Source organism: Pelobates fuscus, chromosome 4 (assembly GCF_036172605.1).
Source record: "Pelobates fuscus isolate aPelFus1 chromosome 4, aPelFus1.pri, whole genome shotgun sequence".
NCBI classification, from domain to species: Eukaryota; Metazoa; Chordata; class Amphibia; order Anura; family Pelobatidae; genus Pelobates; species Pelobates fuscus.
The window spans coordinates 100,426,827-100,449,093 of NC_086320.1; the positions used below are offsets into that span (position 1 = coordinate 100,426,827).

The 22,267-nt window shown below is 45.2% G+C and overlaps 2 protein-coding genes across 5 annotated transcripts in view; one reads left to right on the forward strand and one right to left on the reverse strand.

Moving 5' to 3' along the window:
• The window catches only part of SPIDR (scaffold protein involved in DNA repair), a 536,808-nt gene extending 519,404 nt beyond the window's left edge, over positions 1 to 17,404 (reverse strand). For all 4 annotated transcript variants that reach the window (XR_010090743.1, XR_010090744.1, XM_063451403.1 and 1 more), the window contains exons 1-2: positions 17,371 to 17,404; positions 1,961 to 2,116 (exon numbers count right to left, since the gene is read on the reverse strand). Coding sequence is in view for 2 of the 4 variants with exons in the window: in XM_063451403.1 (XP_063307473.1) it covers positions 1,961 to 2,116; positions 17,371 to 17,385 (171 nt within the window). In the remaining 2 variants the exon portion in view is untranslated. The remainder of the gene's footprint in view (positions 1 to 1,960; positions 2,117 to 17,370) is intronic.
• The window catches only part of LOC134608542 (ethanolaminephosphotransferase 1-like), a 167,262-nt gene that overhangs the window by 12,387 nt on the left and 132,608 nt on the right, over positions 1 to 22,267 (forward strand). The window lies entirely within an intron of this gene.

Sequence of the window (22,267 nt, forward strand, 5' to 3'; positions counted from 1 at the left end):
AATTAACTCTGTATTCTGAGTTCTTCTTTGATATGCTTGTTTTAGAATGATTCCTATAACTTCAATATAGGGTTTTGATGACTCCTTTCACTATCATGAATTTGTAGCTCTGATTTCAGAGTTTCTGCAGACTTGGCATGGGGCATGCCCCATAAATAGCCCTGGTAAGGAGGTTTAGTGTTAGCGATTGTTGTTTTTATATGTTACGATTTACTTATTTGTGAGGTATAGAAGTACGTGTTACTTACTGACAACATTTTATAAATCCAGCTGTGCATGAATTTCAAACTTAGAAAAGGCCCTTTCAGTAAGTGAAATCTGCATAAAAGAAACTGGTAGTTTGTCTTGGTGTCGTTCCGTGAATCGTCCAGCAGTGGGACATAGTATAGACATGTGACCGGAGACACTGGATAAGTATCAGGGTTTTCAAAGCCTATCTGCTAAGAAACATGAGACTTTTTTTAGTGAGACTTGCTGAAAATGCTCACATTATCTTAATGTAGGAGTTTTTACTTTTGTTATGCAACATGCTTAAATTAAATAGTATTACCTTATATATGATTTTCTTTCTCTGAATTTTATGCAAATGGTTAGATCATTAAAAAAAAACTTTTTTTTTTTTTATAATTCCTTATTTTTGGCGTGCATGAGATTAACAGGCATTCTCGCTATGCTCCAACAGTATAGACAAGGCGAGTGATAACATTCAAGAGCAGTGCAAGCTAAAGACATGAGTGTAATATAACAATCAAGCTAGGCTCTGGACTGGACACATGGAAGTTTTGAAATGATTAAGTTGCACGATTAAAGAAAAACAAAAAAAAGCAACAGGGCAAGACTTAAAGTAAGGCCCACAGCAGTGACTAACAGTCATTCACTTTCTACCCAGATCTGTAGTGAGTAAACAAGATGAATGGCATCTTAAGTTTGGCTAGGCATGCTGAGACTGGATATTAGAAAATACGCAAACATAAGCATACCTGCAGGTCATTGTAAAGGGTAGAGACTATGGTGGCACATTGCTAGAGTTGGTAGTCCCAAGGAAGTGTGAGGAGGCATATATAACCAGTCTAAAGGCAGAGGGGGAATCATATACGGTGGTTAACTGGCAGTGCTGTGAGGAAGAAGAAACAGCAGGCCACTACACTAACACAACCAGAGTCACCTCGCAAATAGCCATCGTAACCTATGCCTGTGGCTGTCAGGGTAAGTCCATACCAGTTTGTAGGGAAGCAGGTGTTTTCGAGCTAGTCTCTTCAGCTCCTTGCGTCAGCTTGGGCTGGCTGATCATGAATGGGGCAGGCGAGATAGTCCGTACCTCTGTGGAATCCATATCCCGCTGACGCTGTCTCCTCCATCTTCTATCCACACTCTTGGTAGGCCTGTCCAGGCCAGGTACGGAGGATCGGCCCTCTCCTCCGCCAGGCCCCAAGTGTCATCCGTCGGTGGACGCGAGTTAGCGCCAAGTCTCGTTTTGCTACTTGTACACATAGAAGGTGTCTCCAGGTGTCGATTATAAGCCTGAAGGGGCTATAAAGCAGTGAATTTGAGCCACTTTGCAGGTATTGTTTAGGAGCCGATGTGATGTGCGTCCGTTCGGCCTGGCTGTCAGACCCCTCTACCAGTCCAACAATCTTAAGTTACTGAAACAGTCTCCCACTCCCAAGAAGACATCTTTGAATGATATATGATTAGTAATATAAGGTGGACTATCTGAATTGCTGCCTTATTTTGGTATAGATATTTCTATTACTGATAAGTTGCTGTAACTGTTATTTATAGTTACACTGTTTGTGTATGGTAATATAGTATCTCTTATATTAATTTAAAAGGCACTGACACTATACATGTACAATCATTTAGTCAGTATAACTCAGTATGGTAGTAAACCCATTGCGCACCTATGATATAAAAGTCTGCACCTTTCTTTTTGAAAAGCTGACAAACTGAGCAATGTTACCTTCTCTGCTTTGAAGCCATCAAATCCTTCTCCACATCTCTCCCAGGCTTTGTGGAGAGAGGATGGCTCTGGTGGTGCTCCTGCCATGGATTTTCTTCCACCATGCTGTTGCTCATCAGGAAAAAGCGTACACAGCCCCTCTCCAGATCGTTTCCTCTATATAAAAGATAAAAGTTAATAACATTTATATCATGTTGCATTAAGCACTGAGGTTTCATTAAAGGGACACAATAGACACCCAGACCACTTCATATTATTGAAGTGGTGTGGGTGCAGTGACTTTTTCCCCTTTGCCCTGTAATATGAAATATTTCAGTTTCAAAAATGTAAAAACACAGCAGTCTCTCAAACAGCCATTAGAGCTGCTTCCTGCATTTACATGGCGTTTAAATCTGTGAAGCAAAACTGGACGTCCTGTCGTGTTTTGTGCATTCGGCTCCCCAGATTGTCTGATGTCAAAGGAGGAGGAGACCTACCTAGCGCCAAAGGATGTCGGCACTGGAATCACGTAAGTGTTTAAAGAGTTGTTTGACCCTTTCATGGAAGGGACTGAAGGGGCTACAAAGGTAGAGGGACACTTTAGTGTTAGGAATACAGATTTCTACCTTTATGTCTTCAGTTTTCACCCAGAACGTGGCAGTGATCCATCTCAATGAGTTACAACAGGATAATACTGTATCACACCCACTCAAATGGAGCAAGTCAAATAGAAACTTAGGCCCAGATTAGCTAAACAGGCAGGGGTTCAAAATACAATAAAACAGACATTTGTTTTCTCATTACAATAGAACCTTTATGAATAAATAAAGAAGACTGCCACCTGAGTTTATGTTAAGTCTCACACTCCGAACCTAACATTTGACTGCAGCTAATGGGCTACTCTTTCTGAAAAGTAGTTGTTTGGGGTAGTTGTAAACATGCAGATAATATTTTTATATTACTGCACTTTTACAGCCTCTCCACCACAAAACATCATGCCAATCCTAATAGTGTGTAAGTTGCAATTTTCTGGGGCGTAGTAAGCTTTTTCACCACAAGGTGGCAATAGGTATTCTTGTGCTTTCAAAGAGACCGTACTTTAGTTTACATTTCAGCTTACAGAAAACAGCATTTCAGTTCAAACAAATATGTGAAAGTTGTGAAACGGGTATATTTTTACACCTCAACATTCTCATTTTCTAAGACATTAGTGAGCTAAAATACATCCTGCAAAATGTCACTCTATTTTAGGTTATTATTTTACTACCTGATTCACATTAATTGATATTAAGAACTAGGATCTGCTCTGACAATGCAGATCATTTTTCTACTTGTGTGATAGAATATATTTCCAACTACAGTTTTATAAAGTATATGATGCACTGGAGACTGGACAGTCTCAGATAGATCCATAAGCATAGTTTCAGGAAATGTTTATACTTAATGGAAGTGCCATTGAAGTATAGATCTCATCACTGCATTTCTCCACCTCCATGTATCCTAATGACCAGAGATGTTTGAGACCTGCGTGTCTCATCTTGTGTAACTGGTTATCAGGTCCTGCGAGGCTTTGCCTGCCATTGCTTTCCTATTACGTATAACAATGAAAGCCTTCTTGACAAAATGAATCCTACAAAACACCTACATTGAACCCATCAGAGAGCCAATGGGGTCTCCACGACAGAGAGAAAAGTACCGTATATACTAGAGTATAAGTCGACTCGTATATAAGTCGAAACTCCTAATTTTACCCCAAAAAACTGGGAAAACGTATTGACTCGAGTATAAGACTAGGGTGGGAAATGCAGCAGCTACTGGTAAATTTCTAAATAAAATTATATCCCCCAAAAATTATATTAATTGAATATTTATTTACAGTGTGTGTATTAGTGCAGTGTGTGTGTGTATGAGTGCAGTGTGTGTGTGTGTATGAGTGCAGTGTGTGTATGAATGTAGTGTGTGTATATAATGCAGTGTGTGTAGTGTGTGTGTATGAATGCAGTGTGTGTGTATGAATGTAGTGTGTGTGTGTGTGTGTGTGTATGAATGTAGTGTGTGTGTGTGTGTATGAATGTAGTGTGTGTGTGTGTATGAGTGCAGTGTGTCTGTGTGATGCAGAGCCTTGGTGGGGGGGTGGGCATTTTTATTATTTTTTTTAATTATTATAATTATTTTAATATTATTTTTTTTTATATATTATATTTTATTTTTATATTATTATTAATTTTTTTTATATTATTAATATATTATTTTTATTTTATTATAATTTACATTTGTATTTATATTTTTTCGTCCCCCCTCCCTGCTTGTTAGTTGGCCAGGGAGGGGGGCTCTCATTCCCTGGTGGTCCAGTGGATGGGCTGTGTAGGAGGGGGGCTGGCAGCGAGCTGTTACTTACCTTTCCTGCAGCTCCTGTCAGCTCCCTTCTCCTCCGGTCCGGTCAGCTCCCCTGTCAGCAAGTCTCGCGGTGTGAGTGCCGCGCGGAGCGTGACCCCGCGGCTCTTGCGAGACTTGCAGTAGGGAGCTGACCGGACCGGAGGTGAGAGGAGGGAGCTGACAGGAGCTGCAGGAAAGGTAAGTAACAGCTCGCTGCCAGCCCCCAACAGCCCCTTGTCTGTATTATGGCAATGTAAGTTGCCATAATACAGACATTAACTCGAGTATAAGACGAGTGGGAGTTTTTCAGCACAACAAATGTGCTGAAAAACTCGTCTTATACTCGAGTATATACGGGAGTTCTTCTACAGTGAGCAAATATCACGGCAACTTATTGGTGTCCTAGGAAATATAATTCTCTGCTTCAATTAATGTTGACCCATGAAAATAAAGTCAGGACAAAATTGTGTTTAATCTCACTTGAAAATTATGGGTTACAAACAATGTTTTTATATATATATATATATATATATATATATATATATATATATATATATATATATATATATATATATATACACACACACACACACACTTTTTATTTTTTTGTGCATAAGCTTAACACAGGATGTACAATATAGTATACACTGTGGAAATTATAATAAAATGCTTTGTTCGGGCATTGGAGTGTATGGATAGCTCAGCACATTTTATAATATTAGGAAAGAAAAGCAAGAGGTGCATAGTGCAAAATGAGCAAGTCTCCAAACACAAAAATAACATGCAATACGCATTCAATGTGAGCACGATTTTAAACGGAGTGGGAACAAGAGTGAAGACGAGGCAAATCTATTGTAAAGCGCTACGGAATCTATTGGCACTATATAAATGGCAATAATACATCTAAATAAATTCCCCTAGGAGGTCCCAATGGTGTGAGATGACAATTAAGATGAGTGGTATAAGGAGCACAGGGCATAATAGCAGAAAAAACGAGACAGGAAAAGGAGTAGACATTAGGACAGATAAGTCACCCAGCCAGCTATAGTAAACTGGAGACAGGCGTGTAGCCAAGGTCTTCCCGCTCCCAAGCTCGCTTGATCCAATGCCCGCCATGGATAAAGCATAGTTCTGCATCAAGGAGGTACACTGCAGGTCTCCGTATCCAGTAGTGTGTACACTGGTGCAGACTGTCGGCCGCTGCTCCCGCCCAACGTGCACCAGACTGCAAGATCGCTATAATGGCCAGGCCCCACCAACTACTGTCAATGATTTTAATTGTACCCATCTTCTGATTGACTGAAAATACCAAGCTGCTAAGAGGATAATTTTTTTATATATTTCAAATGGGATTTTCTCATCTGTCCCTGAAGATTTCAGGGCCAGCTCTTAATTTTAATGGGGTTTGAATTTGCTTCAGGATACATTTTCCATTTCAAAGGTCCTGTAAACAATGCTTTACTAGTAAAGGCATGTAATAAGAGAACTCTGGCACTGGCTGAATATTATGGTGCGCGGATGCTGTATTATAATTAGTAGGTGTAGTATTGGAATTCATATTGCATTAACTTATTCCACAGCGTTTTACAATGTTATAAAGTGGGAAATTTAGCAATAAATGAGACAATTACAAAATATTACAGGAACAAAAGGTTGATGAGCACCTTCCTCTAAAAAGCTTAAATGATCACTATAGGATCAGGAAGACAAACATGTATTCCTGACCCTATAGTGTTGAAAACATCATCTAGCCTGAAGCTGTAGATCTGCATGCTGTTTGCCTCAGAAAAACAAGCTGTCTGCTCACATCATCAGAAGTGGTAGCCTGATCCAATCACAATGCTTCCCCATAGGATTGGCTGAGACTGACAAGGAGGCTGATCAGGGGCAAAGCCAGCACAATTCAAACACAGCCCTGGCCAATCAGCATCATCTCATAGAGATTAATTGAATCAATTAATCTCTATGAGGAAAGTTCAGTGTCTGCATGCAGAGGGAGATACTGAATGTTTGGATGCATTTTAGGCAGCCATGACCCAGGAAGGATCTCTAACAGCTATCTGAGGAGTGGCCAGTGAAGTTATCAGTAGGCTGTAATGTAAACACTGCATTTTCTCTGAAAATACAGTGTTTACAGCAAAAAGCCCGAAGGTAATGATTCTACTCACCAGAACAAATTCAATAAGCTGTAGTTGTTCTGGTGACTATAGTGTCCCTTTAAAATTTAGTCACAGATAAACACAATTCAAGTACAATTTTGCTTGCATTAATCTAAAATACATTTTTTTTTTTTAAATCATTTTTCACCTGTTCTGTTTTTAAGTGTATTTTATTTTCTGCATTAAAAACATTCTAATACAAGAGTGTAATAGCAGTAGTATTTAAAGAGTTATTCTAAGAACTAGGGATCTACCGATATAATTTTTCCAGAGCAAATGCTGATTATTTGTCACCAATATTCTTTACATTTAAAGTTTTGGAAAAGTAACAATTTCTACACAAAACTGGCATCAACTGAACATCACATTTCTATCACTCTCCGGCAGCACGTACATGCTGGAATCAGTGAGATCCCAGCATGCACAGTGCTGTTACTGATAGAAGTGTGATTGCTAACATCAATCACTCCTACCACTGTAAGCAAGCCCAGTACATTACAGTAAACTATTCACTGGATCATCTCCCGGTCTTCAGCTGAGCTCACTGTGGCTGCTCACTGATGTAAAAAAATAAATACCCCCCCCCCCCATAAATGGCCCCATGGTGGGGCATCTCTTAACTAGCCTGGGGGACACAGTGTCCGCCCAGAGCCCAGGAAGTGGGGGCTATTCAACTAAACAGGGGACATAGGGTCTACTTGGCCCCCACCCATGAGCCGCAGGTGGGGGCCCTAAATGAAATGGGGATGTGACCTATTATCCTCCCGCCAGCCCCACACCCATGAGCGGCGGGTCGGGGCCCTAAATGAAAATGGGGAAGGGGGTAAACCTATTGTCCTCCCCCAGGCCCCCGGCCCTGAGCAACAGGTGGGGGCCCTTAATGAAAATGGAGGGGGGACCTATTGTCCTTCCCCCAGCCCCCACCCATGAGTGGCGGGTGGGGGACCTAATTGAAAATTCTGACGAACGAATGGACAAAATTCCCGTAGCGAATGCCCAAGTGTTTAACTGGGCATGCGTGGGAATTTGACAGCGCTATCTAGTGTGGGCACATGACATGTCCCACAGGGACTTCATCTATACACACAAAGATGGCGGTGCCCAGGAACTAGTTCTGGGCAGAAAATAAAGATGCAAAACTAGGTAATATGGAGGACTTAGGGGCATTTGGGGGTGACTTGGGGGGCAATTAGATGTAGTGGAGTCGGGAAGGGGGTAAAAAAAAAAAACTGGATTCGGCCATCACAGTGCCGCTTTAAATCTTCCAGTTTCTTGGATGTGTTGTACCTTCGGCTTTTTACTTGTACCCATGGACAGTACTGGGGTATGAGTTGCGACTTTATACATTACATATCCTAAATTTGTTTGGAGGTATGCTTGAACTCTGTCCCGAAAAGACATTTCACATCTTACTCATTCTTTCCATTCTTGTTTGTGTCAACATCCTGGAGTTCTGTTGAATGAGACAGTTGTCTCAAAGTGATGCATGTCCCTTTAAATAGCTATTAAATAACACTTAAGTTAACTTGAATCCAGTGCCAGGTGAAGCTGCCTTCACTGCCTTCCACATCACTCTTTTCACCTCTGAGTTCCAAACAAATGCTTCTCATTGCATTTGATTGTCCGATCAGGCTCAGTGAAAAAGGAGAGCGGTAGAAAGGGAGCTCAGAAGCTAGGGAGGTGACGTGGAAATTTACCCTTGCAGGCAGGTTCAGAGTGCTGCCTGCTATGTTATCTCACATATATATTATTATTATTATTATTATAGCCAAATTTACCACCCTAACTCCTTCCACAGTTTTTACACTACATAGACAGTAATATACCGAAACGTGCAGATTGTTCCCGATTGGTGTGCTATTACTTTGTGGAACGTTTCGCCGAATGGTTCACGAAATATCGTTGTTTTTGTGGTGAAATTGGTCCCATAGGAATGAATGGCGAAATGTTCAAAACTAGAGTGGGAGCTGACAAAAGCTGAAAAATCAGGACATGATTTCTAAACTGCCACCACTCCCTCATTTTCAAGCCCACCTACACAAATCTTATATCAAAACGTTCAGCTATCCCTGCTGCCACTAAGCCGTAGTCCTGATAGTTTTCACAATATGACCATTTGTTTGCAACTCACGCCGTCCATTGACATTCATTGAAACTCCACTCTAGCCAGCTCAAATTTGAAGGGCAATTTCTAAACTACGACTGTGCCTTCATTGTTAACATTTCAGAGACATTTGCATCAAAATGTAGGTCTGGGTCTTGTGATTCTCACAATATAAAGCTCTTCGCTGTAGGATTTATAGTTTTTCAAATACGACCGTTTGAAAATGGCAACCGCCAAAATACTCTGACCTGTGCCAGGCTGCAGCAGCAAGTGATGTCATAGACAGGGCCATTTGTACACCTGCTAATGTTTTTATAAATGTATGTTTTAATGTAACTGTGAAGCACTTTGGGCAACAACGTTGCGATTTTATGTCAAGACACGGAGGCTCATATTGCTTAACCCTTTCTTTACTGTCCACCAATAGCAGCAAAGTATATTAACAGTAAGAAAAAACAGTAACCATAGAGATAGGACACTCCCATATCCAGTCCCAGTATAATAGGCAGCACCTCCTCCTCCAATTCCTCTTTCTTTGCTGCTACCAGACAGATAAGTACCTCACAAATTATTTTTCTCTGCTGACATTTTGTACCATTCACTGGTTAATGTATGATTGTATTTTGTATTTATTTGACCTTCTGTTGTATACCTTGTTTGAGCCCAGGGTCCCAGACCTTCCCTGTCCGGCTTTATCCTGCTCTACCTTCTCTGATTCCCTTGGTATCGCGCTAAACTTTCCCTCCATTACTCTGCCGGTCTGCCTGTCTTCTCTCCTATTACTTTGTTCGAATTTTTCATGTGAACGCTGCATTCACCTGTTTGATGTGAACCGGTCTGCCTGCCTATTCTCCTATTGCTGCATTCGAATTTTTCATTCGAATGCCGGATTCACCTGTTTGATGTGAACCAGTCTGCCTGCCTATTCTCCTATTGCTGCATTCAAATTTTTCATTCGAATGCTGGATTCACCTGTTTGATGTGAACCAGTCTGCCTGCCTATTCTCCTATTGCTGCATTCGAATTTTTCATTCGAATGCTGGATTCACCTGCTTTATGTGTTCCCCCCGCAGCCATTTTCTATCAGTCACTTTGGCGCTCTTTTTCCCTCCGTTCTCCTTATCTGCCGGTCTGGACCCTGGTGAGCTCCCTCCTTTTTCCCTGTTATCTCTGCCTAGCCTGGGGTGATTAACTCCTGCTAGTGCATCCTCCACATTGTTAGCAGCTCTATTTCTTTTACCACAGAATATATATATTTTTCACTTGTATCCCTATATACACTATATATATTTGCCTATATAGGGAAATATTGTTTTGAGTTTGACATTACTCAATATAACTATTATTATGCCTAAACCTAAGGGACCTGTCTCCCCTCTCTCCCCTGAGGATAGGGATATTCCCCAGGCGCTGGCTGGCCCTAACTCTGCCAGCTCTGGTCCCCCTTCTTCTGCGGGTGACCCTATGTCTGTGCCGGATGATGCCCAGGCCATGGCGCTGCAACGCTCAGTTACAGACGCCATCATGGCCGCCATGGGCTCAATGTCCTCAGCCTTGTCCCAGTCTATATCTCAGGCTTTATTGGCACAATCTATACCCGCAGAGGCACCTACCATGCCTACACGCTTATCTCGTTCCTCAGAGAACAACCCAGGGGACAACCCTAGAAAGGCTAAGGCCAAATCTAAGCACCTGACCCCGCCCGCCTCCAGAACCACTAAGACTGGTGTTAAAATATCCACCAAAGATAGCGTGCCTATATCACGCAAAAGAGCCTTTCCGCGCCAGGCAGAACGGGCGCGGCACTGGAAATGTGCCAGAGCACTTACAGAGAGCGACTCCGACTCAGAAATCGGGTCTTGTGAGGAGGCTATGGATGAGTCCGGGGATGACTCCAAGAACGAGTCTGACGGGCAGGACACTGACCCCTTTGCCCCTACCCTACCAGGATTGGTAATCAGTGACTCTCCCGCTACCGCGGGTTCGACCCTCTTAGACCCGGTTGGGGAACCTATGTTTGACCCGGATGCTCTCAATCACCCGAGGTCAGCAGAATGGCTCCCAGCCGCCCATGTGGCGAAATACCTTGAGAACTGTGTTAGGCGCCCCCTTAGCAAGACGGAGCGCAATAAGCTCAGGGCGGAATGTCCTAGACCCCTTATCCCTAACAAAGTCTGCGAGACACCCATTGTAGACCCTAAAATGACGCAGTTTCTGGCCAAGATGGGTTGGAATCCCCGTAAGGGCCTGGAATCTGCGTTAAAGTCATGCCAGGACAAACACCTGGACATTTTTGGCCCCCTGGCTAAATTATTCGACATGGCCGAGATAGCTAGAACAGAGAACAGACAGGTCGACCCGGAGGAACTCCGTGGTTGGGTGCAGAGGGCTATCTGCATAGCCGGTAGCGTAAACACTTCCCTGTCTATAAAACGGCGTAAAGCCATCCTCTTTAAAATCGAGCCCAAATTGGCCAACCTCGCCCTCACTGAGGCAGGTAAAGAGGCTCAGGGCCAGCTATTTGGAGACTCCTTTATTAAGGATTTGGGGCGCTTCGTTGGTGCTTTCACAGCCCTAGACAAGGCCCAGTCCTCCATGAGGAGGGTGTTTCAAGGACGGGTCTCTTCCAGGGCCGGCAGATTCAGGAGCCGTCTGTCCGGCCGGTCTAATTTTAACTCCCGAGGATCGGGACGAGGCTCTTATACCCAGAGGCCACCGTATCAGAACACAAGACACCAGTCTCCCTTCTTCCCATCTCGTGGAAGACCATGGCGCTCCAGAAGCTTCAGAGGGAACCCCGGTTCCAGACGCCCTTAAGGTAAGACCACACATACCTTGTGTTTTTTCCAATATCTGTGTAGGGGGCAGACTCCGTCATTTTTTCCATGCCTGGTTAGAAATCACCTCAGATCCCTGGGTTTTGAACACTGTAAAGAGGTTCCACATAGAATTGGTAGATACCCCGGGCCACATTCCTTCCCCTCACCCTATGGTACTTTCGAAGGCAGACCGCGCCGTAATAGACGAGGAACTGTTGTCACTCCACACGAAGGGAGCGATAGAACGTGCCCCGCTGGCACATTCTGGGGTTATAAGCAACATCTTCCTCGTAGAAAAGAAAGGCGGCCAGATGCGCCCAGTTATAAACCTTCGGGCCCTGAATTCCATAGTGCGCTACCGCCACTTCAAAATGGAGGGGATCTACCTCCTGCGGGACCTTCTCCTCCGCGGAGATTGGATGGCAAAGTTAGATCTCAAAGATGCCTACCTGACTGTCCCGGTGGCCGAGTCATCCAGAGACCTACTAAGGTTCCTCTGGAAAGGCGAAACATGGCGTTTCACATGCCTCCCATTCGGACTCTCATCCGCTCCGTGGTGCTTCACCAAGTTGATGCGACCGGCCATGGCCTGGCTACGCAGTCGAGGAGTCAGACTGATAGTCTATCTGGACGATATCCTCCTCATGGCACAAGATCGGAGAGCCCTCCTAGAACACCTTCAATGGACAATGGACCTCCTACGTCAACTGGGTTTCCTACTCAACGGGGAGAAGTCCTGCCTCTCCCCTTCCCGACACATGGAGTTCCTAGGGTTCACGGTCGACTCAGAAGCAGAGTCTCTCAGTCTCCCTCCAGCCAAAATACGCTCCATCCGCAAGGAACTACGACGTGCCCTCACGAGACAACAGCTGTCGTTGCGACACCTGGCACGAATCATTGGACTACTGACCTCGTCCATCCAGGCGGTGTTCCCGGCTCCGCTCCACTACCGAGCTCTCCAACGCCTGAAGATAGCACACCTCAAAAAAGGGGCTTCGTATGCAGACTTGGTTCCCCTGGACGCGGAATCCCGAGACGAGATGACCTGGTGGATCCACAACCTATCCGCCTGGAATGGCAAGGCCATCTTCGGCTCCCAGCCGGAGTTCACGGTGGACTCGGACGCGAGTCTCCGCGGCTGGGGCGCACACTGCAACGGGGTGACCACTGGGGGTCGGTGGACAGACGCAGAGTCCCGACTCCACATCAATGCCCTAGAACTACTGGCTGGTTCCTTTGCGATAAAGAGCTTTGCGAACGGCACGGCCAGCACATGCATCAAGCTGCGGATGGACAACATTTCAGCGGTTCGGTATGTCAACCACCTGGGCGGCACACGCTCTGCGGTGCTGGCCCGCTTGGCGAAAGATTTCTGGACCTATTGCCTAGACAGGAACCTGACGGTCCAAGCGGAATACCTTCCTGGCCTTCACAATACCCATGCGGATTGGAGCTCACGCTATCTAGCAGACAGCAGCGGTTGGAAATTGGATACCGAGGTGTTCTCCACTGTCTCATCCCTCTGGGGACCCTTTTCCATAGACCTATTCGCTTCCAGACTCAACACCCAACTACCCAGGTTCTACAGCTGGCGCCCGGACCCGGCCGCGGAGGCAGTGGACGCTTTCCTACAGGAATGGCCCGAATCGCGCCTTTACGCCTTCCCGCCATTTGCCATGATCCCCCGAGTGCTACTCCAGGTACGTCGCCAGATGGCGGAAATGGTCCTACTAACCCCATTCTGGGGTACCCAGTCGTGGTTTCCACAACTCCTAGAACTGGCTATAGACATCCCTGCTCTTCTACCGCCCAGCCGGGACCTTCTACTGAACCCGATAGGCCAACAACATCCACTCCTACTGGACGGATCATTGCGACTACTCGCATGGAGAATCTCGGGGATCCCTGGGAAGTCCCAGGAATTTCGGACGCAACTCGACGCCTCTTGGCTGACGCATGGGCTCCCGGCACTAGACGCTCATACGGGACCGCTTGGAGAACTTGGACTGGTTGGTGCCTGGCTAGGAACCTGGATCCCGTGGCGGCTCCTGTGACGACGATACTCCAGTTCCTCACATCATTATTTGAAGAGGGTCGTGCATATCGCACGATCAACCTATACAGATCAGCCATCTCGTCAGCTCATCATGGTTTCAACGGCTGCCCAGCGGGCCAGCATCCCCTGGTATGCCGCTTACTCAAAGGGGCACGCCTCTCGCGTCCTCCCAGACCTCGATACACAGCCACATGGGACGTCACCTGCGTCCTATTGCTGTTTTCCTCCTGGCCTCCCAACTCGGACCTCACCTTACAACAACTCTCTGCCAAGTTGGTATGCCTGTTCTGCCTCATCTCCTGTAAACGAGTCTCGGAGGTACGTGCCCTGGACCACGATGCGAGATCCTTCCCCCCCGGACGGGGTGACATTCAATGTCTCCAGAAGGACTAAGACGTCCATACGCTCAGTCTCGTACCCGAGTTTTCCTAATAACCCGATGTTGTGCCCAGTGACATGTTTGAAGGAATACGAACTTCGGACGAAGGCCCAAAGGTCGGCTACAACGCCTCAACTTTTCCTCTCCATCCGTCGACCCTTCACCCCAGTATCCAGCACGACTCTGGCTCGTTGGGTGAAGTGGATTATGTCGCAGGCGGGGGTGGACACATCCATCTTTAGCGCCCACTCCACACGTGGGGCTTCAGCTACGTCTATGGCCTCTTCGGGAGCACGCCTGGAAGACCTTATGAGGATGGCGGACTGGTCCAGAGAATCCACCTTCAGGGAATTCTACTTCCGACCTCAGCCACACGTTTTCTCGTCGGTCATGGATCAGCTTTAAACTAGCAATATGAGCCTCGGTGTCTTGACATAAAATTACATGATTTTGCTATTTCATGACGAAAAGTCATGATTTTATGAAAGACACGGAGGCGAGTATTGCCCCTCCCTATTACTTATTTATAGAATTTCCCCCCCTGTCTTTTCTCGCTTCGGGCGGTAAGTATAACATTGCCTTCCATGAATTTATAACTTATATGTACATCTGACTCATGACACTTCACATGGGGACTCTTTACTCAGGTACGAATGGGGGTACACGAACGGGTGGCTTGGTTTCCAATGTACCGTATCTTGGCATGGGCAAATAGTGTTAGTACCGATTTAACCTTTGGGCTCCTGTCATTATGTCTTCACAGGTTGATCCACTTCTAAGCGCATCGCATGAAGGACGTCTCTATGCTCAGGACTTCCACAAGTTAGCTGAAGTTCAAGAGTTGACAAAGAGATGGACTCCCTATGGTTAAAAGTTTCACCATTTGTTCCCGGTTTTGCCTATGTTCAAGGGCATCCGCTGTTCCTGTATCAACAAGGACTCTGGGCCGTGGCCCTTCTAGTGCTGGACTGTTTCCTGACTTCCGGTTAGCTGTTGGCGGGTAGCATCTCCAAAGAAAGAGGAATTGGAGGAGGAGGTGCTGCCTATTATACTGGGACTGGATATGGGAGTGTCCTATCTCTATGGTTACTGTTTTTTCTTACTGTTAATATACTTTGCTGCTATTGGTGGACAGTAAAGAAAGGGTTAAGCAATACTCGCCTCCGTGTCTTTCATAAAATCATGACTTTTCGTCATGAAATAGCTAAATCATGTAATTAAATGGTCTATATAAATAAATAAATGTTGAAATGCATTTCTCACTCTATCAAGCTTGCCATGTGCACTTTTTAAATTTGATCAATCAATTGGTTAGTGTAATGTTTACTATCTTTACTCACTCCAAACAGTTACTCTGCCCAGTCCAACCTTTCCACAGTTACTCCAGCCAATCCAACCACACAACAGTTACTCAAGCCACTCCACCCATTTACTCCGCCCACTCCAGTTGTAGAGTACTGGTGGAGGCAAGAACACTTCACACAATTTCCCCACAAATTGTAGCTTATCTAGTTATGTCTGTTACCATTGCATAGTATGTGCTGATGACAGACATAATTTTTGCACAGAATTAACATTAGACATCCCAGAACAGAGTTCCGGGCTGCTCTAGTCAAAAGTGCAAGTATCTCTATATATGCAGCATTCCAATCAGAAGTACTGGACATACAGATATCTTGTTCTATGGCAACTTCTAAAAGCCCACACTTGCTCATGGAGCCTGGAATAACCCTTGAACATTCCCTAGTGCATTTAATATTTACATTTTGTTATTCTGACCTGGCTTGCTCTCTTTTATTCTGTTTTCTGGTACCCCGCCTCAGCTTGGACTCTCATATTTGTAATTTCTATACTCCTTCGACCTCAGCTTGCTTCTGACTACTCGTGTGCTTCACCTCTGTATAGTTACTGCATTTGGATCAATCACTCTAAGGTCCTCTATTTTCAATTGTTAGAACATTATATAGATGGTCCCTGATGTTCGGTCACACTTCTTTCTAGCACCTGGCTGATTATGATTAGTGTCTGGTTATAGCACAGAGCAGGTTACCATCGGTGCCTGGTTAGAATGCCCTACTACAAGTTACTATTAATGTGTAGTTAGAACACATAGCAGGTTACTCTCAATATCTAGTTATAACTTGGTATTTGGGTATAATGCAAGTTACTACCACAGTCTGGTTACATTATTATTATTGCGATTTATATAGCGCCAACAGATCCCGTAGCGCTTTACAATATTATAAGAGGGGGGGTTTGGCTATAAATGGGACAATTACAAATAAACTTACAGAAACGAAGGGTTGAAGAGGGCCCTGCTCAAACGAGCTTACAGTCTATATGTTATATCGCCCAGCAGGTTACTACCACAGTCAGGTTATATTGCCTTGTGGTTTATTGAGTTTGGCTATGTCCTCCAGCAGGTTACTGCCAGAATCTGATTCAGAGAGTTACTACCAGAGTCTGGCTACCATTTTCAGGTTATAACATCCTGCAGGTTATTACCAGAGCTTTGTAATTTATCATCACCAGTCTGATTTCCACACCCCTGTTACTACCACAATCTAGTTAAATGCCAGGAGGACTACTACCAGAGTCTGGTTATAACACCCAGCAAGATATTACCAGAGTCGGGTTATGTCAACCAGCAGGTCACTAATAGAGCCTGGTAATGATGATCAGCGGGTCACTACTAGTATAGTGTGTCCAGTGAGTCTGACTACAACATCCTGCTGTTAAAACCAGTACAGTTAAGCCTTGTAGCTTACTTTCTCCAAAATTCAGTTTTAACAGACTTCGGGTTATTGGCAGTCTGGTTATAACACCCTTCCAGCTGTTACTGGAGTTAGGTTATACCTTCCTAATGGTTACTTGCGGGGTTAGGTTATACCTCCCTAATGGTTACTTGCGGAGTTAGGTTATACCTCCTTAATGGTTACTTGCAGAGTTAGGTTATACCTCCCTAATGGTTACTATTAGAATTATATCTCCCTAATGGTTACTATTAGAGTTCGGTTATATCTCCCTAATGGTTACTATTAGAGTTAGGTTAGATCTCCCTAATGGTTACTATTAGAGTTAGGTTAGATCTCCCTAATGGTTACTATTAGAGTTAGGTTAGATCTCCCTAATGGTTACTATTAGAGTTAGGTTAGATCTCCCTAATGGTTACTATTAGAGTTAGGTTAGATCTCCCTAATGGTTACTATTAGAGTTAGGTTAGATCTCCCTAATGGTTACTATTAGAGTTAGGTTATATCTCCCTAATGGTTACTATTAGAGTTAGGTTATATCTCCCTAATGGTTACTATTAGAGTTAGGTTATATCTCCCTAATGGTTACTATTAGAGTTAGGTTATATCTCCCTAATGGTTACTATTAGAGTTGGGTTATATCCCCCTAATGGTTACTATCAGTCTCTGGTTATCTCTCCTGCTGGTGGTCTCTCTCTCACTCTGTCTGTTTCCACGTGCTCACAGAGTAAGAGCTAGCCGTCCCGGTGCTCTGACACGACTACGGAAGTCGGTCCTGTAGTTACCTTGCCCTGCGGCATCTCCCAGGATCCGGGTGAGGGGGCTCCGCCCACAGCAGGGAGTACACAGTACTTTCTTCCCACAATCCCCTCCGCCCCCCTCGCTCACCCTGCCGCCCCGAACCAGGTTGGGCTCTGGCGCGCGCTGCTCTTTCTACCCGTTCTGATTGGTCAGCGGCTCCCGCGAACGTTCCAATGCTGGAGCTGAGCGAAGCGCGGGAATAGCTGTGACAGTTGGCGCTGTAGGAGGACAGAGAGTCTGTGCCAGGCTGTCAGACGGTTACATGGGGGGCTGTAACGCGAGGCACAAAGCTCGTGACTGTGTGAGGGGACCATTCCCTCAATACTTCCGCCACCAGAGAGAAAAAACAGTCACCATTAGCATTATTCATTGGATAGTTTATTAATAGAGGGGAAAAAAAACTCTTAAAGTCCAGTTGATCCTAAGAACACTTTGTTCTGTCAGGGCAGGAAGGCATGCTGGCCTTTCTATGAGATGGATATAAAGTGCACTAACCGCCCCACAGCATCTTCCTCCCCACAAAATAGAGACAGAGTACATTCCTGCTAATAGGGGTGCACAATGGAAGCTCATATTGGGGTTCAACCAGCAGCCGCTGCACTGGGGCCACCTGGTTGGTTTTGCTTAACCACTTAGTGACCAGACCGGTTTTCTTACCGTTTGGGACCGGGACTGTTTTTACATTTCTGCGGTGTTTGTGTTTAGCTGTATTTTTGCTCTTACTCGTTTACTGTACAAACACATATTATATACTGTTTTTTAGAGCCGATGATCTGTGAACTTTCAGGCCGATAACATTTTTTTTTTTTTAAAGTGGTAAATGTACAAAATATACATGCCAGTCAGATTTTTTTATGTTTTCAAGAATATTTATAGGTGTGTGTCGTGGATGCAGTAAAAGTAGTTGATTAGTAAATGCAGTGTGTGTGTGTGTGTGTGTAAATATGTGTGGTAGGAACTCCCCCGTTCCCCTTAATGTTCCTCTCCCTTACCTTTTCGTGTTGCCCCACTCCCGTGTTCCTTTTCCCTTCTCTATACCTTAGTGCCCTCCTTTAATGTTCTTCTTTCTCCCCCCCCCCCCCTGCCCCAATAGTGTTCTTTCCTGCCTCCCCCTGCTGCATAGCATTCCCCCCAATCCCATAGTGTTCTTTTCTAACCCCACTTGCTTGTCTCATAGTGTTTTTTTCCTCCCCATGGTGTTCTTTCCTCCTCTCCCCTGCCTCATAGCGTTCTTTTCTCACCCTCGCCCCTGTCCCATAGTGTTCTTTTCTTACGCCTCCCCCCCGTCCCATAGCGTTCTTTCCTCCCCTGTCCCATAGCGTTCTTTTCTCCCCCCCCCCCCCCTCCCCTGTCCCATCCATAAAGTTTTTTCCCTCGCTGTAAAGTAATACTTCCTTAAATTATTTTTAAACCTTTGTCCCTCTAATTTAAGACTATGTCCTCTTGTTGTGGTAGTTTTTCTTCTTTTAAATATAGTCTCCTCCTTTACTGTGTTGATTCCCTTTATGTATTTAAATGTTTCTATCATATCCCCCCGTCTCGTCTTTCCTCCAAGCTGTACATGTTAGGTTCCTTTAACCTTTCCTGGTAAGTTGTATCCTGCAATCCATGAACCAGTTTAGTAGCCCTTCTCTGAACTCTCTCTAAGGTATCAATATCCTTCTGAAGATATGGTCTCCAGTACTGTGTACAGTACTGCAAGTGAGGTCTCACCAGTGTTCTGTACAATGGCATGAGCACTTCCCTCTTTCTACTGCTAATACCTCTCCCTATACAACCAAGCATTCTGCTAGCATTTCCTGCTGCTCTATTATATTGTCTGCCTATCTTTAAGTCATCAGAAATAATCACCCCAAAATCCCTTTCCTCAGATGTTGAGGTTAGGACTCTATCAAATATTCTGTACTTTGCCCTTGGGTTTTTACGTCCAAGATGCATTATCTTCCACTTATCCACATTAAATGCCCAGGGGGGATATGATAGAAACATTTAAATACATAAAGGGAATCAACACAGTAAAGGAGGAGACTATATTTAAAAGAAGAAAAACTACCACAACAAGAGGACATAGTCTTAAATTAGAGGGACAAAGGTTTAAAAATAATATCAGGAAGTATTACTTTACTGAGAGGGTAGTGGATGCATGGAATAGCCTTCCAGCTGAAGTGGTAGAGGTTAACACAGTAAAGGAGTTTAAGCATGCGTGGGATAGGCATAAGGCTATCCTAACTATAAGATAATGCCAGGGACTAATGAAAGTATTTAGAAAACTGGGCAGACTAGATGGGCCGAATGGTTCTTATCTGCCGTCACATTCTATGTTTCTATGTTTCTATGTCAGCTGCCACAACTCTGAATAAAAAAATCTCAGGCACTCACTGCGATTGCTTCCAGGCAGATTTATTGCAACGTTTCGACCTGTTAAGGTCTTTATCAAGCTTGATAAACACCTTAACAGGTCGAAACGTTGCAATAAATCTGCCTGGAAGCAATCGCAGTGAGTGCCTGAGATTTTTTTTTTTCATATATATTTTTTTGGATTTGCTGACCCATGCTCAGTAGCACCCTAGGTTGAAACATTGTGGCCGTGTGCGACCCTATTCTTCTTTTTCCAGTTGCCACAACTCTGACCATTTTCTAGCTTACCTACATCATTTGCCATTTGGCTTATCCCTCTTGGAACATCAACCCTGTTACATATCGGGGGGCGGAGTCTGACCGCCGAGGCGAGCAGACGTGCAGGGAAGGGGCTCCCGACGGGCAAGCGACAAAACGAGCAAAACCGACAGCAGTATAGCCCACAGACCCCCCAAAGTGTGCTACCCACGTCGGGGACACACCAAGGTACCGGGGGATACCCTCCTGAAGCCGAACGGGGCATACAGCCAAATAATCTACCTGAGGCCTGTGGGAGATGGAGTCGGGGAGAGGTGGCCGCTCTCTCCGGAGCCGGACAACCCAGCAATCACCATTAGCCACTGAACCCCCCCCCCCCCCTATGGACCGGTGGGGGTCATCCCGGTCCCCGCAAGGCAAGCGGACAAGCGACGGTAAACGAGTATACCACATTGGCAGACACACGAGTCAAGCGAGGTGCGCCCAAAATGGCCGCCCAAGATGGATCACGGAGGAGACCCACGAGCACTCATACACTGCCCTCCTCCTTGGAGGCCCTGGACTGGCTGTGCTCAGCCTTCCATAAACTTCTGTGCGGCAGAGGTATACCCTATCTTCACGCAGCGCGGGCGGTGACCGGGTGGATTCGACCGGTGACCCGCAGACGCTACTACGGAGACCCACTGCAGGTATCCCGCTCACAGAAAATACAAGCAGCTCCCGCAGGGGAGAAACTCACACAGAGGAAGCGTACTGGGCCCCACACATCACCCCAACATAAGCTAAAGCAGCAGCAAAGCTACCAGCACACAAGACCTACCTCTGTCCATCGCGGCGGTCTTCCGACACCCTTATCTTCCACAGCCCGCGGGCCTTACCAGACCCACATGCCGAGCTTGAATCCCAGAGGCCTGGAACATCTCCCTGACCTGCTGAACCGCGGGAAACACCGCCACACGCCGGATACCTGGCACTCAGCCGCAAACAAGCTTCGGACACCCCGGCTGCCAAGAACTCACAAGGACAGCGAGTGGCTCCCAGAAGGGATTGGATAAGCCCAGGCACTAGCTCAGGGTTCGTCAGGCACACCAAGTTACAGCGAGACTCCCCCACCTGGCCTCTTTGCACAAGAACTGCACCCTACATTCTAGCTGAACGTAATGTACTTTTTTTATCCCCTTTTTTTTATCATTTATCCCCTTTGCAGCATCTCTAGCGCTGTTACCTACGCCCAAACCGTGCACCCAGTGCCTTTACCATGAACGCTCTCCTCCTCATCTAAGCATTGCTTTCTGCCTTAATAACTTAGCATGTCTCACAACAAAATGCCAATGTTACACGTATTGATTAGCGTTTGATCTCTCTTATTAATGCTTTTGTTCGCTTGTTACACAAGCCTGTTCCTTATAAGTTTCCAAGCAGACATCTTATTTCGCTTGACCATACCCGCTTTAGCACAAGCAGCAACTACACTTTTTAATCTTTAAGCTTGCATAATTTTCTATACATTGTACCTTAAATTACTATAAGCGAAGTCATTGCATCTTGGTTTAACCAACACATAAAAATAAAAATTAGGCATTGTCTAGCAGGAAATGTAATAACGCTGTATGAACGCTAACCTGTATACCACTATTGCATTTCCCCTCTCTTTGTTCTGTACCCCACTGCACATGCCTTAATAAAAGAAAGATTGACGAAAAAAAACCCTGTTACATATCTTAGTATCATCAGCAAAAAGACATACCTTAAGAGTGTGACCAGAACCCTGTAGTATCAACAGAGCTGAGAGAAAGTTAATGCCGGTCACTTTCTCCCAGCTATAGAGAGCGCCATGCAGGGGAGAAAGAGGCACAGGTAGCAGACTCCCACACATCAGCCTCAGCCATCAAGACTCAAAGCAAGTCACCCTCCTCCAATAAAAAGTTATGTTAACAGGAGTGTGGCTGCAAATCTACAAATCAAAATGTGTGTCACTGTGTATATCTGGGTTTGTTTGTTTGTGTGATGAGAGCCTGAGTGACATCACAGAAAGGGGGCAGGGCCAGAGGTGGCTGAGGGAACTAACTGTCATTTTTTTCAAATGTAATGTCTGCTGCTGAAGATGGTGTCTTGCCTCAAGTTAAGCTCTGCAATAAAGACATGTTAGAACCAGCTCACCATGTTACATGTACTAACCCACGTATCTGTTTGTTAATCTGTGAAGATGTCTAAGTTTACTCCACTTGAGCCATTTGATTTTTCTCAGCCTATGGCACGGCCTAC